This window comes from Chaetodon auriga, chromosome 10 (assembly GCF_051107435.1).
Source record: "Chaetodon auriga isolate fChaAug3 chromosome 10, fChaAug3.hap1, whole genome shotgun sequence".
Taxonomy (NCBI): Eukaryota; Metazoa; Chordata; class Actinopteri; order Chaetodontiformes; family Chaetodontidae; genus Chaetodon; species Chaetodon auriga.
The window spans coordinates 11852004-11870131 of NC_135083.1; the positions used below are offsets into that span (position 1 = coordinate 11852004).

General features: G+C 42.9%; 1 protein-coding gene across 7 annotated transcripts in view; it reads left to right on the forward strand.

Moving 5' to 3' along the window:
• LOC143327080 (ERC protein 2-like) overlaps positions 1–18128 on the forward strand; it is a 144420-nt gene that overhangs the window by 33399 nt on the left and 92893 nt on the right. For all 7 annotated transcript variants that reach the window (XR_013077723.1, XM_076741233.1, XM_076741234.1 and 4 more), the window contains one exon: positions 16505–16642. Coding sequence is in view for 6 of the 7 variants with exons in the window: in XM_076741233.1 (XP_076597348.1) it covers positions 16505–16642 (138 nt within the window). In the remaining variant the exon portion in view is untranslated. The remainder of the gene's footprint in view (positions 1–16504; positions 16643–18128) is intronic.

Here is an 18128-nt window from a genome sequence, read left to right on the forward strand (position 1 = left end):
AATCAGTTTTCACTCACAGCAGGCAGATAGCTGTTTTTAGTGAAAAAGATTTGGTAAACCTACTGAACATCTGCGCAGCACCAAATGGTAGAGGAACCACCTGGTGAACATAGTAAAAAAACAGATTTTTTTTTTTTTTTTAGCAGGAGACCACTGGAGATCAAAAACAGACTTAAAAAGAGTGAATATTGGTGGACGGATGGATAGAAACATGGCTCCAAATGAATGAATATGCTGCTCTGTGTCAGTCATATATGTAAATATGCAGTTTTTTACTGACAAGTATCAACTTTACAAGGTGATAATATATAAATGTTGTGTTTTCAGCTTGTTTGGCTGCCCCCAAACTACAAAAAAAAACAATTTATACAGATTCAACAAAGTTAGCAAATCCTGATTCTAGTTACAGGGTTATATTCAATGATAAAAAGCATATTTCAGTGACTGTAATGGTTTTCTTTTCCATCCTACATTTGCCAGGAAAAACTTAGCTATTAAATCAGTTTTTATAGGGAAACAAAGAAGTGCAGATATTTGACAGGTTTATTGACCGTCACCACATCAGATACCTTTCTCTGGTTAATCAGCCATATTGGAAATGAATTCTGTTTCTGGCCACATGATCATGCTGCAGGTGTTGTGAAGAGACAAAGAGTGTTTGTTATACTGTATGAATCATTGCGTATGTGCTTAGTAAGATCACTGTTACATACAGTGAACCCAGACACCTTCACACATAATGCAGACAGATAAGTGAACACAACATCTTATTTCTTGTTCAAGAGCAGAACATACATCCTTCTAAATGCACACCTGCTCATGCACACACACACAGACACACTCCCACAGCATGTCTCAGGGGCCTTAATGACTTTTATAAGGTTAGCTATTTAGGCAGGGCCTGTGGCCACCTGTGGTGTGCATGTTGGCAATTCCTCCATAGACCAATTACACACACATAAAGGTCCCCTCTCAACTTCCTTGTTTCCTCTCATGTCCTCAAATTAGATCTCCTTCGCTCTCCTCCCACCATCCCCCTTGCTGAGTTTAATGAAAAAGGGCTCCAAAGGTCACATGCAGCGCCATCAATCTGTGTGTATGTGTGTGCGTATATGAGTGCATGAATATGTTCAAATGCATTATTATGTTTGTGTGACCCCTGGTGTTTCTGTGTTAGAAGTTTAAAGATGACCTTTATGTGCACTCTGTGCTGTACTCCTTTGGGTCCCACCTATAGCTTTCACTTAATAAGCTAATTTGTAGCAGATTAATGGGACCCCTTCTGCTTATTGACATTTCATTCACGTTTGATTTCAACTTTATTTCATGGCCAAAGAAATGTTTGCTATAGGCTGCCAGTTCATTCCGGAGGCATTTGGTTTTAAGTATTAGTCTAGTTTTTTTTTAAGATATTTTTTGTTGCTGTGTGATCTTGTGCGATTTTACTGTAAGGCTCAGTTGCCATTTTCATCCCTCGAGGCTCAGAAGTGAGATTAGGTTGGATGATGAATTGGAAAATATTTGGTTTGTGCTGCCAGTCATTGCTGGTTTATCACGAGTTCCTTCACTGATGTTTTTTCATCTGCCTCTTCCTCTGTGTCCCTGTGTGATTCTCATCCTTAGACATGTTGCTCCCAGTCTTGTAATCCGTCTTCCCCATACATCATGCTACCATTTCTTTTTAAAGTCCAGCAGTGATTCAGCACACTTAGGAAAATGGTCAGCAGCAATGTGAAGTATACATGAGTTGAAGTGCATGGCCAAAAAACATAAGATGTTTTTATGCAGGATCATAATATAATGTTTCTTACATGTGTTAACATGAAAATGAATGGAAGAAGAAATGATATTTGAATGAACATCCAGAGCATTTTACACTGTGAACTGACAGGTGTTTCACTCCATTTGCCACACACTGTATACACTGACCACAATCTGATTGGTTTTCCAAACTTCCTATTTCCCAGCAGTCCCTGGGGGCTATAACTTACAGTGCTGTGTCTCGAGGGGAAGTCAGGAGTGGAGCTAGGAGTCAAAGTTAGTTTCCTTTCTGGGCTTCATACTCTCTAAGTTACTGCTGGCTTATGCTAAAAGACACGGACAAGCTCTGTGTGTGTTCGCAAGCAGTATGAAGTCCTCCCCAGACACAAATCTAAATGCCAACAGTGTCTCTCCTAACTAAAGGATGACTGCATGTTCTTCAGCGCTGACACTGATCCTACATCCAGCAAAGTAAATGAAATATCTTGAGGCCAACCTCAGGCTGGATGTGAAGCTCAATTTAGCATCTTAAATGAACTTTTCAGTTCTCGGATTTGGACATGATATTGTCCTTGTTGTCAACCAGAACTCAACTAACTGAAATAAACACTTCTATTCATCATTCTGACGTTTGTAAGTGCTGCTTGAAGTGTACTGCAGTGACAAAACCCTCCACTGCTACCCAGTGTACCAAGCTGGAAAACTCAACAATGCAATATTATATGTAATATAATCAACATGCAATGACAGGCAAAGCTTGTGAAGGCTCATTGGAGAGATTTCGGTTTGTCTTTGTGTGTCTGTGATGTTTCTGACAGCACTGGGTTTAATGGTCTTTTTGAAAGCCACACTCATCTTCTGAATGTCTGTCTTCTCTTGAATGGTAACTATCCTCATCTTATACAACTCCCACTTTTCTCAAATGTCTTCCTGTCTTCACACAGAGCCAGCATTAAAAGCCTTTCTCCTATTCTTTTTCTTTTTTGTTGAGGTTTTCTTGAAGGCCTCTCTTTCTTTTTCCATGTTCTCCTCCACCTGGAAGGCCTCCCTCATCTTCTGGATGTCTGTCTTTTCTTGGATGTAGGCCTTCCTCATAATTGCCATCTCTTCCTTTTCTATCTCGAACATCTCTCTGACATTAATCATGGCATCTTCTCCTTATTCCAAGGCTTTTCTTTTCGTACTCTGACCCCTCAGTTCTTTCTTGAAGGCTTCTCTTTCATTTTTCATGTTCTCTTTCTCCACCTGGAAAGCCACCCTCATCTTCTCTGTGTCTGACTTCTCTTGAGCGAAAGCCTCTCTCACCATGGCCATCTCTTTCTTTTCTATGTCACGGGCCTTTCTTTCCTCACACATAGCATTTTTTCCTGCGGTCAGGGCCTTCCGTCTCCTTTCATTTTCTATGTTCTCCATCTCCAAGCGGAAGGTGTTCCTGACCTCAGCCATTTGAGCACACTCTCTTTCAAAGGCCTCTCTCTCTCTGATCATTCTTTGTCGTTTCATGTTCATGAGTGTCTCTTCACTCAAACGTTTGTCACCTGTCTCAAGCGTGCGGTGATCATATTCTTTACCATTACTGGTAATTTGTGTATTTGCTCATTTAGGCTGGTGGGAAAACTGTAAGTCAGACTTTGGTGTGGAAGAAACAACTAGACAGAACTCTCTCCTTTCAGTCGGTCCATGCAACCAAAAGTGGTTCATTTGTGGTGTAATTCATCTTTTTTTCATCAATGATTCTTGACCAACTAAAGCGATCTTCAGGTGTGAAAGTGATTTTAATAGGTGCAATCATTGTCCATGTCAGAATACCATGGTTAATCAAATCACACTCTGTCTCTACAGGAACAAACTATAGCCTGTACAGTTCAGTGTTTTAATACATTTTCACCATTGGATTACTGTTTTAACCGACTAGCTTTAACCCTCCTGCAAAGCATGAAGTTCATTTACATTGACATGACATGTGTTTTCTTCACGACTACTGTCTCTCTCAACAAATCTCTCCATTTCGGCAAATATGGTACTTACCACCAAAAAATGCTGGATTTCCGAAGGTTCTATCAGTGAACTTTCTTGTAATAACTGCAAGTGCAATGGGTATCTTTAGATTTTCCCCTCAATGTCTCACTGTGTCCAACTCTCAGTGCTCTGTGCACTGAAATGAAATGGTTTCTCACCACACTGACCATTGACCAGTGTGACCAAGTTCTATGTTCCAGTTCTAGAATTCCACAGAGCCCAGTGACGCCTCAAAACAGAGTTTGATAAATGCAAATGTCAAACACAATGCATTAAGAACAGCAAACATCATGTTTTGTTTAATAAATGAACACATTTGTTTCGGGGGGACATAAATGCTGCAGTTTGATTCTCTTTCAACGCATTTCACTGGTTAAAAACATGTAATTAAGTGGCTGTGTGGAGCCTTCAACTCCATTTAACTCTGCCTTCACATGACTCTTTGTACAGGAAGGGAGACCTTTTAATGCTCTCCTGTGTAACCGCGTGCTTACAGCTTGTATGAAAGCTCAATTTGGTCGATGTAGCAAAATGCATTGTAGATCTATCTCCCCTTGGTTCCCATCTGCCTCTATGCTATCAAGGCAAAATACAAACAAAACAAAACCAAGAGTCATAAAACAGTGACACACTCCAGTGCTGTTCACCTCATTTTGATATGCAGGGACAGAATTTTGGTCATGATTTACCAGGAACAAATCCATTTGTCAAGATACTGTCAGCAGTTTTTTATAGGGAATCTTTCTTCAGTAGTCAGTGGTTCCAATAAAAACTCTTCACAGTGAGGTTTGTGGATTACCCACAGTAAGCAGGACATTGTTTCTGGAAAGAAATGTTGTCGATTTTTTTTAAATGTATTTTTTCAATGCCAGGAGCACCACAAATGAAATTCCATTCATCTCTGTTGTATTTGGGTGGCGCCAGAAAACCTGGCCAGATAGTACTAAAACTATCTGTACGGCTAGATACCTCCAGAGGATGTGAGAAAATATGTTTGTTTTTTTTTTTAAATTTGGGTGCACCAACCCTGACACGTGTCATGATTAATCATTCCAGCGTAATATTTCTGAAGAGAAAAAGCCTGTCTTGTTTGCTGCTATTTTTACCCTTTTCTTTCGCAAAGTATGTCTTTATTTGAGGACGTTTTAAGTACAAATGTGTATACAAAGGAAAAGACAGGAGTGTAGCTTGTGTAACTGATCTTCATGGTGCCGTACTGTAAAAGTCATTGCATTCCAATCGTAAAAGACAGAGACCTTGCCTGCATGTTTGAAGCCTTCCCAGGACAGGATAAAGCTTTGCCTGATGCTTCCTGCAGCTAAATATCAAGGGTGCATTTTCCTCAATAACGGGGGACTTCTCTGATGTGACAAAACATTCTGAAAACCGAAAAGCTAAGACGAGTAGACGATCGGCTGAATGTGGGTCAGCAGAGACGCTTATGAAAGTTTTTTTGAGTATGTCATTGATCGAAAAACCTTTGCTGCGAACAAGGACTGTTGTTGCTTTCATAACAACAATGGGATGAGGTTTAGCTTTAATCATTTAAAAGATGTGGTGGGCCTCCACCTCATAAAATTATCGGCCCTGAATGACTCAACTAAACAGTTCATAGGGCTATTAATCTCTCGTATATGTTCCCCACCGATGAAAAGACTCAATATCTATACCAGACACACACACACACACACACACACACACACACACACACACACACACACACACACACACACACACACACACACACACACACACACGTCATCCTCCTGGACAGCTTTGAGGGTAAGATGATGCATCTGCGTTATTACGATGAGCTCTCTATCTCCACTACAAACAGGTCCAATTCCCAAACCACCCAGTGTGGTGATGATAACACAGGCTGATGACAGGTCAACTGGTGTGTCTTAATGTGTTTCTGCCTGTGTGTGTGTGTGTGTGTGTGTGTGTGTGTGTGTGTGTGTGTGTGTGTGTGTGTGTTTTCCCAGTCATAAGGAATTGACATCTGGAACTAAGAGTAAAAACAGTCTGCAGGATGTTTATGTGGGTGTAATATAAAATGGAACGGAAGAAGTAAAAAATAATATAAATAACAACAGGGAGTCTGTTTGGTGTATCAAACTGTAGTTCGTGAATCTCTTCAGGTTGCAGTTTTGTATTTTTTTGACCAGTAAATCACAGCTCTGCCCCCTGTCCCTGTGTTGTTTTGGAGGTCTTTCATTTTGTTCTTGGACTGTTTTCGTAACTGGATTGACTTTTACTTTAAATTTTACATAGTGATGCAAAACCTTGACTCCTTTAGCTTTACGCACCTTTAACAGACTCAACAGTTTCTACCAAGTATGTTTAGCATCGAGAAATGACTTCATGGTAAAGTGCCCCTCTTCAGCCCCTCTTTGGCATCATCACTCTTTAATGCAGCGAGTGATGTACATACTGGAAAAATGACTCCGGACTGGTGGGCAGATACAGGCACACCAGTGTTAGACACTTTTAAAATGATAATAGCTCACCCCCGTAGAGACTAGCTTAAGCTGCACAACATGTCACTCCTTGCTGCCCTATTTTCTGTCTGTGAGAGCATAAGCATTTGTATCTTCTCCTCGGGGCCTCTGCGTGGACAGTCACCATGACTTATAGCATGTTACCATGATGTCATTGCTGTAGTTTGAGCCCTGCGTTGATCCTAATAGTTAGAGGCTGAATTTAACTAAAAATAATGAGGAACTGGTCTTTAAATGAAAAAAGAAAACACATATGCGAGGTTTGTGCGGGCATTTTTGGTCTTACGTATCACAACACAGAACAGTGGCAGCTCTGTTTGAGCCCTTGGTCTACGAGACCATGACCAATGCATAATGATGCATTTATTTATTTATTTTTTCATTTTTGGTCCCCCCCCCCCCCCCCCTTTTTTTTTTCTGTCGCTGGGGGGGTAGGGTAGGGGTGTGGGAGGCAAAGCCGGTTGTGGTGTGGTTTTGGCATACATGTGTTATTCATGTTCAAACATTGTGGTCATCTCAATCCATATTCATGCTTTTAGAAAGGCTGGCTGTGTGCATGGAAGTATAGTATCCCCTATCATGTTCCCTCCCTATAGCGACCACAGACAGGGAGATTCGATTACGTCTGCTTGGGCAGCGTTGGGTAGAATGGGTGTCTGCTGGTCTATGTGTGTCTATATAGAGGGATGCCCTGTACACAAGGGTCTCTGTTTGTTATGATAGTGTCTCACAGGTCTCCCCTCGGCTTTCTCAGGGGAACCTAGCTCCGTTTCCATCCACCCTCTGCCTCTCTTTCAGCACGTGCTCCGGCCTGGTGTCATCGCTGGCTCTGGCCTGGTGTCATCAGCACGGCATGGCCTTTGATTGCGAAGAAAAGTCCAGAGAGAGAGAGAGTGATATAGAGATAAATAGAGCTGTTCCCTGGCCTTCTACGTTTCCTCTGTTTCCTCTCCCCCACTTTGATCTCTCTCTCTCCCTCTCCGTGGACCGATTGCTCTCCTGTCCGTCCATTTTTCCTAATTTTATGAGCTTTCATTTTTGTTGAATACACTCCCATGTTCATGTCCCTTGTTGACTCAATGGATACATGCTGCCTAATGACTGTCTTCTATAAATGTCACGTTCATTTGACCAAACTGCTGTGTCCATGCAGGCTTATGCTCACCATGTTTCCCCCCCAAAAAAAACTTCAGTGCCGCTCTCTCTCTCTTTTCTCACCCTCCTTCCACATGTTTTGCTCACCGCCCCAAAACAACACTGGCACTTTTGAGTCTGATGCATATGAATAGCGAGGGGAAGTGCTGCATGTTGATCGAAAGGAAAATATTGGTCCAGCATTGGCACAGTGTTCAGTGTGTGTGTGTGTGTGTGTGCGTGTGTGTGTGTGCTGTGTATAAACAAATATGAGCATTGCTTACTGCTTTTGTGTCCAGATGTGCGTGATGGACAGTGATCTCTCTCTCTCCAATTTTAAACTACCTCCTAAAACAGTCATGTAATAAGTGTTGTCGCCTAAAATGGTCATTATGTGCAGTGACACACCATTACAAGGGCTGACTATCAAACCCCAATACATTCTGATTCGTGACTGCAATGTGACGCAAGCTGACATCCAATGCGTGCTCAGATTCTTAATCCTGTTTACTTAATCTTTGCTAAGATATTTCCTCATCTAAATCAAGAGGCTGCTAATTTAAGTTTTATCCAAGCAAAGTTCTTGTACTGCTACTTCATTGATGACTACACTGAATACTGATGCATTAATAAGTTAAAAAAAAAAATAGAAGAAGCAGGTTTATATTCCTCAAACTTGCATTGCAAATTCCAAGAGATACCCAGGCCTAACCAATGCTGTTACTACTTGTAGTTTAATCCCAAAGTAGAGATACATATCTTGAATATCATTACTGGCTATAAAGACTTTGCATCTATTGTATGACGCTGTCACCTGACTTTGAAGTCAAATCAGTACCTTAGTGTCTGAATTTGGTCTATATGCACTGCCTCGGTCAAACAACATGTACAGTTTGTGTGGCAGCACAATTTCATGAGAGAGTACTCATCCTCAAATTAGCAAATTGCATTGGCCTCCCAAGTGTTTATTGCTCTGATATTTGCAGCTTCATGAGGATGTTGTGAGGCACATAAGTTAATAAAAAGATATGCTTTAGGGTTAAGGATTCCTGGTGAGTAATTGTGTGTGTGTTACAGCTGTATTTCTCAGAGATCCTTACAGATAACTCTTCAATGTGTGTTTACGTTCCTGTGTGTGAGCGTGTGTATGATCTTGATAGATCTGTGATGAGGCCACCAATGCCTTTCATCCTAATGGATTCCATCTGACCAATCACAGTGCAGAGAAATGGCTACAGATAAGCCTGTTGGATTTGGGGTGGATCCGGTAAACAGCCTGTGATAGGCCCCCCTGCATCCCCCTCTGCTCCTATCAGCAATCAGCCGGGGTTAATGGTGAAAGCCCCAGGCCGGCTGATTGGAGCCAGGCTGCACACATCAGTCAAGACAAACCCAGTGTTGGGCCATATGTCAGGCTCCAGCTATTCAAGTCTGTCGTCTTCCTGACCACAACACGTGCACTTCACTTCAAGAAGTCAGACGTGTTCGACTTGATGAAGAACTTAAACCTGACTGTATCCTGATGATGACACAAGCCATAACTCACGCTGACCTGTTTCGACCTCACCTGTTGACAGTCAAGTATTTTTATTTCATACTGTAAGATCTGAGACAGGCACTTCGGGTTCTGTCAAACCCACTCAGATGAAAGTGGGTCACAGTTTGACCCTCTGTCTCTCAGTTGAACCACATGACTATATGATGTATTTGACCTGTCTGACCAGATCACTGTAAAATGGGCCTGGGTCAGAAACTACAGGTTGACACATGGCTGCTGTTGTCCCAACCGGGTGGCCACATATTCTTTCTTTTTCTTTCTTTCTTTCTTTCTTTCATTCTTTCATTCCTTCTTTCTTTCTTTCATTCTTTCTTTCTTTCTTTCTTTCATTCATTCATTCTTTCTTTCTTTCTTTCTTTCTTTCTTTCTTTCTTTCTTTCTGATCAAAGGGCCCCCATTCTCTAGCTCCAAGAAGGAGAAAAAGGAGAGAATTAATACTAATGGTGCTGGGAGCAGAGGAATAAAGCGTCGGGGTAATTACCCAGCAATCACTGCAGCATTCCGCAGCTGAGGGGGGCAGAGATACGGTCTTGAGCCTAAAGACCATGGACGTGGATCAACTTGGCCGGCACACACTCAAACACACTCACACTCACGTACAGCCGAGCTTGCACAAGTGCAATCTGTCTTCATTGAACAGCTCTGGGTTTGCAGGAGTCTCTGCCTGCTCATTTTGCTCTGTGGTCAACCAGGAGAAATCACTATGAAAACAACACTCGCTTCGTCTCTCTCGCCATTTCTCTGTCGTTCTCCGCATGTGTGTCTGTGGTGTGTGTGTGTGAGTGAGTGAGTGTATGTGTATGTCTGTGTGCAGGTGTCTGTTTGATATGTATGAATGCAGTTTCTTACCGGTCTCTGTGTGAATGACTTTCTGGAGGAATGTGTGATGGAGACGGGGAGGATGTCTGCTTGTCATATGTGTAAGTGCAGCCCCCATTGCCTGAAACTGGCCCAGCATTCATGATGATAATCACAGCCGGATTGTGTGTGTGTGTGTGTGTGTGTGTGTGTGTGTGTGTTAGAGAGTGTATTCATCAGAGATCAGTACTGTATGTTCAAAATAAACAACATGTTACAGTGGACATACAAAATCAGATAAGTGGATACGGCTTCCTGTTTGTGTATGTGCGTCCTCATGGAAATGCATTTATGCACACACACAAACAGTGGGCCTCGTTTATCAAGCTTCCTAAGTGTCTTTCAGGAATCATAAAATGGGGTTGTCATTGTTTTTGTTTATTTCTTTGTTTGTTGTCCAAAACTAGGATTTGTGTTGTGTTTCCATGCCAGTCTTTATTGGCAATTACTCAAATGAGTAATTAAACAGGCTTTTTTGAACAGTGTTTGTTGTTAGTCGGTTAACACCATAAAGAAGGATTCATTGCAGCTTATGGAAATAACTCCGGTGCATCTGTCGCCCACAGCGCCTCTGACCGTTTATTACTTATGTGTTTCTGGTGACGCAGTTATGTGAAGAAAATAATTGCTACTGTGTTTGAATTTGCGCTTTTTCGCTTCTTGTTTTCTCGGGAGCCTGTGGGTTTTTCAAAACTTTATTTGCGAAGGACTTTTCCAAGTTCGGCAACTGAGGTCAGGGCTTTTTTCCTGGTATTAAGAACAAACAAATGCCAACCAGTTGAGGCAGGCTGTGTTTTAACTTGTGCAGAACGTGACTGTAATGTGCTTTTAGCCTACACACAGTGTTAAAATAGCTGAGCAAACCCTTGCCTCCTCGGCACCTTGCTGATGATGGCAGCTGCCGAACTGCAGAACTTTGGATACTAAATAATGTGTGTCTGTTCTGGAGAGCAGCTTTTAGTGCTAACTGTTTTTCTGGTCTTTTTTTCTACTTAACATAATTTATTTCTATGTCTTTCTTTGTGGTTGTTCTGCTATTCTTTGTTGGATGTTTTTGAGGTTCTGCTGATTTATAACAAGATCATGTGATTGGGATTTATCCCTGTATGCATGCTGACAGCCTCATTTATCTGAACAAATACTAATGCTTGTTTGTGAAAATATACAAGAGAAGTGACATCATGCTCATCGTGCATCATCTGTGTTCTGTGCTCTTGCTTCACAACGTGTACATCTCTGCTTTTGTGCATGTTCGTGCGCCTGTGTGACTGCATTCAAATAGGAGTGTGTGTGGACACAGAGCACCTTTGTATTTTTAAACAGGCACTGATGGTTAGTAGCCTGTGAGACTCACAGGCCTCAGTCGTAATCGCAGTGAAACCCGTAGAAAATTCTGTCTCTTTCGTTTGCTCCCAGTTCCACTTCGACAAATCTTTTTTTGGCTGCAGGATAGGCGAGGGCCTGCCTTTTTGGCTTGTCAATACTGGATCCTGCCTTGCATGGTCCTTTTTGGTTTGGAGGCAAAAAAACAAAGGTTCAGTAGAGAATAGCACAGCAGATATAGAGAGAAGTGCAGACATGCTTGCACACATGCAGGTAAACAGTGGCCAGTACTTATTTTTGTGCAATTGTGCCCAGGCCTCTTCTGCAGCCAAGTGTTGGCCGACAGATCAAAAAAGTATGTTCTTTCATCAGGGAGAAAGACTTTGTGACTCTCTTTTGCTCGCTTTGAGGAGGAAAAAAGCAAAGCTGTTCCCTGACAGACATAAAGAATGACCTCTACTTTTCCTTGTTGAGAAAAGCGTGGATGATTTCAGAACCTGAGCATCGCACTTCTCGACCCTCCCTCCTCTTCCTCGCTCTCTCGGGCACCACTCGTCTTATGAAGTCATTGTGCTCCGTCGTTCTGGTCGATAACAGATGAGTAATGACTCCTCGAGCAAAGCAGCATGACATCAGGAAGGTCATTTGAGGGGAACAGGGGAGAGGTGTCATTTCCTGCTTTAAGGGTCTCTGTGTCACGTTGTCCCCTTACATTCCCAGCCAGTCGACTCAGCGGTCTATAGAGATCTAGCGGGGACTTCTCAGCTATGGGTACATGGCAGCAGTTCCCTTCCAGTAGCTAACTGGATTTGTGCAAGGTAATGTTTCCTGACAATTTTATGTTGAGCTGCTACTCTTATTCAGGGAAACTTATGATGAGGTAGCATGTATGTGAGTAAAATCTGGGACCAAAGAGGACAATATCTCTTCTGTTCTGTAAAGTGAAGATGTGAAGTATCAAATCTCATAAATATGGAGTTCACTTATTCAAAGAACTTTGGGAATTTGAGTCTCCTCTGTGGTTGTGTGTCTCTCTGCTGTCCTCACACAGCGAGAGCTTGAAAGACCAAATTTTTTTCATTTCAAATGAACTTGTCACAAGTTGTCACAAGTGGATAAATGAGCCTGTTGCAAAAAATTGCCACATGGGGGCGCCAGCTTACACAGTATCCATGCTTCCCCAGTTTGCCGGTGTGTATCTGTTTCACATGCTGTGAAGGGGTGGTGGTGGGAAATGGTGGTGGGACAGGGGTTAAATGAAGTGCAGGCACACCCTCCTCACACTGAAAAGGTCACTGTCTTCCCTGAGCTTCATGACCAAACTGTGCCTCTCTTTGAAGAGCCACATCTGAGCGCTGAGGAGCAGGAGGACGTCCTTTATTAATGTGGGAATCAACAAGCTCTGATGGCAGGGGATGAGAACAGTATGCAGGTGTACACGTCTTAGTATACTGTAACAGACACACGCACAAACATAATAAAATTCCAAGTGTAATATGTACATGCTTTGCTTGGCTCGCAGTATGTGATTGTGGAGGACTTGAAGTAGCAGTATGATATTTTCAGTGTGTCGTCTTTCATCGTGTTTCTGTCTGTCTGTGACCTAGATTTCTCTGGGGAAGTACACACTGTTACTACATATTGTTCAGTTTGCGGTTATTGTCCCTCTGTGTATTTGTGTGAGGCTGTCTGTGTGTGTGTGCGCATGCATGCACGTACGCGTCGATGCCAGGATCTCTGGGTTTTACAACTGTCCCTGTCATATTTTCAGAGGCGATGACAAGCGCAGAGAAATGAGTTGCCTTTCAGAAAGGGCAACCAATTATTGTTTGGTATTTTTATTGGTCCAAAAGAGTTTTAAAAATACAAATGATTGTATTTTTATGGTGGTCACACTCCGCACTGGTCTCCTTTGTGTTCTGCAGAAATGATTCCTCTGGAGGCCACAGAGTTCTAGTTCCTGCTTTGGATAGAGGACAGACGGGTCGACCGAGTTTGTGGTTCTGCTCCGGAAAAAGCCGCTTTTAGATCGCGATTTTTCGCCAGAGACACAGGGTCTGATACTGTTTCGCTAACTTCTCTCCCATTACATTAGACCTCAGCTTGTCCTAATCATGATCATACTCTATGGACTGTAAGCGCAATGTAACACCAAGACTCCCAAAGACTTTCAAAGCCCACGAAAAGAGAATCAAAACTGTTTTGCTGACAGTCATTCACTTTTTAACTTAACTTCCCCCTACTGAAAATATTAAATCACAGCCCACTTTTAACCCACTACATTCACCAACTAGTTGATAAATATAAACACTGTAACTGTAGACAGCATCACCAAGTTTAAAATGTCATTTGTAAACCTCTTTGTTGCCATATTTTTACGTGTAGTGCATTTTTTGTGTTGTTTTAACATAATCATGTCAATGACAATTAGGCAATTATTGAAGTCATTGATAAGTAAAAATCACTAGTAATTAAATCCCTTTAATTTATTATTCAGCTGCATTTTGGAGCCACAGCTGTGCAAAGTCAAGGTCAGTTAAAGGTAACCATGCATCAACACTCCCTCTTTTAAGGAGAACCTGGTTCCGTCCTATCAGCTTGTCGATAAAGTAATCAGAGTCAAAACAGTGTGGCTCTAAACAGTGGGGAGCCGTGTGTGGGAGAGGACTGAGGCAGACGTCATGGTCTCTCAGGAGGATACACACTCACTGAGACAGTCCACACCGCAGTGCCTGGCCCATAGAGTCATGGTAGCCGCCTATCGTAGGTGGTCTGCTTCAGCGGGAGGTGTGTGCGGTTGGAGAGTGGGATGACATATGCACAGTGGTTTAATGATAAAAGTCTGTGTGTATGTGTGCCTGGCTTTGTGCGTGTGTGAGACAGATGCGGGAGTATAGTTTAAGGCAGCCTCATACACTGAGAGATAAAATGAATGACTGCTGTTCTCATCATAACAATCCAGCTACTGGACGGAAGGGCCCCCTCTCTCCCAGAAAGGCATACAGCTGCCCTGAGCCTCGCCTGTCCGCAAAAGGCATTTCTCCTCAAATGTTTTGACTTTGAGAATTCTGAAGGAATTCCTCGCCCTCTTTCCCATATCCATGACTCATGTGGGTCATTCTCATCCGACGATATAACGTTTGAGTTGCATTGAACGTTTTTCTGCACAATTTCACCGAAGGCCCAGCGACGATGCTAAATGTTTCATCAAGAGGTTGTTATTTTGTGCGGCCAGGCCAAAGCAAACTCAAGCATGGTGAAGAATGCAATCATTTGTCTAATGCCAGAGACGACATGCTCAATTCGACCTGAAGCAGGGCCATGTGGTGCCCATAGAGCCAGGGAGCCAGGGTGTGCATGAGTGCATATGTATATGTTTCGGTGCATATTTAGGAGACCAAGGTATGTCGAAGCTACTGAGCTGCTACAACTGGAGGCCAAAGCCTGATATGTGGTTTGTTTGTACTTCCTCCTGTATTTACTGCGTGTTGAGATAAGCACGTTCCAGCGTCAGTCTTGTGTACTCTGTGGGGGGGTTCACTGGTGCTTCATGATGTGGAGAGCGTCAATGTTAGAATGCGTCCAGCTTTAGCGCTCAAGTGCTTACATCCCTTGAAAAATAAGTGAGAAGTACCTCCTCAGCCCACACACTTAGAATGAGAGAAACATAAGAGAGAAAATGAGGAAACCCATATTAACCTCGCCTCTCCCAGTTCCTTTCTCACTCACAGTGTCTGCCCTAAAGTCCCATCGAGCAGTCGTGAATTGCTGGGAATTTTATATGACTGTGGTAGTGTGAAGCTTTCCCATCATTCCCTGAAGGGTTTAATGTCCCTATCGCTTGTGGACAGACCTATCAGAGCCTTTGGCTTGGTTGTGTAATGACTGTCATTAACCTATCAAGATCTGCTGAAGGGTCCTGGCTGCTTTTTCCCATCCCCTCCTGCCACTTTCCCTCCATTGCCAAAACCAAGATGGCTCCTTTAAATCCTTGCTGTGGCCCTCCAGGGAGCATGGAACACCAAAGTCTCCAGTCTAATTGGATTCATTTGTAAAATAGCTGTGGAGATTTGGACATTATCTATCTATATACCCATGACTGGAATGCAGCTTATTCAACCCACTGGACATTTTTTACCCTGTCACCATTTCAGTTAAAATGCAGTCTCTTGATGGCCTGAAGTGCTTTTCTTGTTTTTTATTGGATTCTCATGTTCATTAAATAATGAATTCTTTTCAGTGCATGTGCCTTTCCTTTGTACAGCGCAGGCCCTGATCTGAGAGAGGACCAATTGGGTCAAATGTGGCATTAATGCTTTGCAGCAGTGAGTGAATGGTGCTTTGTCTGTCTGTAGAAAAACCACCAAAGAAGACTGAGTCAGGCAAATGGACCCTCTATGCCAGTGTGTGGCTCTCAAGGAATCTCAGGGAGCCCATCAACTTTTCAAACTCAACTACCCTTTTCTCTCATGATGATATTAATTCAGAATTTAAAGGAATGTAGCTTGTAGAAATTATAAGTCACAAGCAAGACACTGTGTCCTGTCACCAGATGTGCTGTCCCTTTGAAACTAATTTGTGGACCTCTGGAGTATCACTGCATTGCACTGTGTCCTAGTCCAGCTACATCTGCTAGTGTTTTGTTTGGTAGAGCCCGGAGCGTTTTGTGTTTGTGCCCGTGCATTTGTCTTTGTGTGTGTTTGTGTTCTGTTTTGTGGATGTTCATCAGATAAAGCCTGTTGAACACCACAACTGGCTATTACACCACCACTTTAGCGACATGAGGTTAGCCACAAGAAGGCAGATGTAGAGACAGAGTCCCGTAAGTCAGTGTGCTGGATTAACTCTTTATTTAACACTACTGAACTGGTCTTGAAGCTGATTTGATCACACTGTCCAGTGACTGTATTAGCTCTTTACGCCTCTCCACTTAGTCTTCTACTCAGCAGTAGAATTAACCTCTTCTCTCTTCATGGATCCAACCATAATTGTCCTGAGTGGTAGAGTAGAGGCTTTCATTGCTGCTCATCTTTGAGATGCCAGGCCAGAATGGAAGAGATTGCAACAGGAAATTGGAGAATACAGCCAGAGGCTCAGCACACTATTCACAGTCGAGATTCATCTTCTCAATGAATCAGCGGTAATGGGATAATTTCTTTTCATCGTAGTTTGGTACCACAAGGTCTCCAGTAATGGCACTCCAGTTGGGTACATTGTGCAAATGGCACTTAACCTGTCAGCTTTTCTGCCCATGATTCTTTTAATTACTGTGACTGTTATGTGCTTCTTTCACATTGACATGCTGCTAACCCCAGCTCCTCTGCTTCTCTGTCTGTCCTTCTCTCTCCAGATTGAGAACCTGCTGGAACAGTTAAAGGATAAGGATAAACAGCTGGCTGGGTTGAGGGAAAGAGTCCAGGGCCTTCAAACTGACTCCAGCAACACAGACACAGCCCTGGCCACACTGGAGGAAGCCCTCTCAGAAAAGGTACAGAACAGAGGGAGGCATGAATGGAGGGTGAGGATGGGCTTGTTAAAAAAATAACAAAGGTAAAGTTGGGAGGTCATGAAATTTTGACAGCAACTAGAAAGAGAAACGAGACTCAAGGTAGATGGATGCTGTTGTGTTAGTCGCTGGATAGATGGTGTGAAGGATTACACACACTGCTGATGACGAGATGAAAACAGGTTTGTCAGGTGTAGACAATAAAAACTCACAAAATGAAACCATTAGACCACCACTTGGCCTGGAAATTTTTACCCATTGAGGCACACTGGTCTTTCAGGAAGCTGGTATGTGGCATATGGCTTAATTAAGTTGCCTGCTTTGCAATGACTCACTGCAATAATTTACTGACACAGCCTCCTGATTTATAGACCTTGGGCCACACTAGATGAGGTCCACTCTGAAAACAGTAATGGAGAGAAGGAGGCACTGGGAGAAGGGAGGTCTAAGGTGAACGTAGACAGAGGATTAGTCCCTGTCTGTAACTGCGCTGAACATAGGGAGGGAATGATCTATAGAATAAGGGGAGGATAGAAGTTTTGAAAGGGGGAGGAATGGAGGGATGGAAAAGTGGAATGGCAGAAGAGGCACAGCCCTGATGGAAGAGGTGGCCTCAAAATTACGGGAGGGAGAGGTCAAGGAATGCACGGGTGGAGGCAGAGTAAAAAAATTAGCAACTTCTGCAAGATGTATGAAAGAAGAAGAGAAAGAACAGAGCTGGCAAGAAAAATACAGTCACAAAGCATCAGACAGGGATGGAAATTCAGTAACCGATAGCACACACACATAGAGGAAAAAATTAGCAACAGTGACCATGAATGAACGTAATGAGAGAGACGGTGCAGACTCGATGCTGCACTGTAACGTCTCAAAGGGACCTGTACAATCCAGGTCTAATGTTAGTAAAGTATGATGTTTGTATCTAACTTCCTACCTTATCAAGGGGTTCTAATACTGGGAAATACTGTCTCCATAGCCTTAGGAAGTAGTAGAAGGAGCACAGTGCTGTATGCATCCATAGGAAGCCACATTGCAGCATTAAGTGGCAGAGCTGCAACTGCCACGTAAGTCAAGGTGAGCTAAGCAAACTTACTCCACATGGGTGGACGGGTGAGCGGATGGCCTGGATGTTGGTCGTAAACATTCAGCGTTTGTTGTTTTCTGGCAACAAGAGAGAGCAGCTGGTGTCCATAAAGCCTCACCTCAACTCTACTGAGCTAGCATTAGCTAACACTAAAAGACGGATGGCCCTGCTGGCCACTGTGGTGTTTTGTTTTCTGCACATGCACTGCATTTCACTGCACAGATCATTTAGAAAACCCCATTGATTTTGCAGGATTCCTGGGTAAACAAGTTGCTTTGGAGAAGCAGGAAAGCTAATGCTAATGGTGTTTTTTTCTTTAGCAATGTGTTTCTGAATTTGCCCTCATGGTGACAGGCTGCTAGGGATTTCTAATTGGAGACAGGC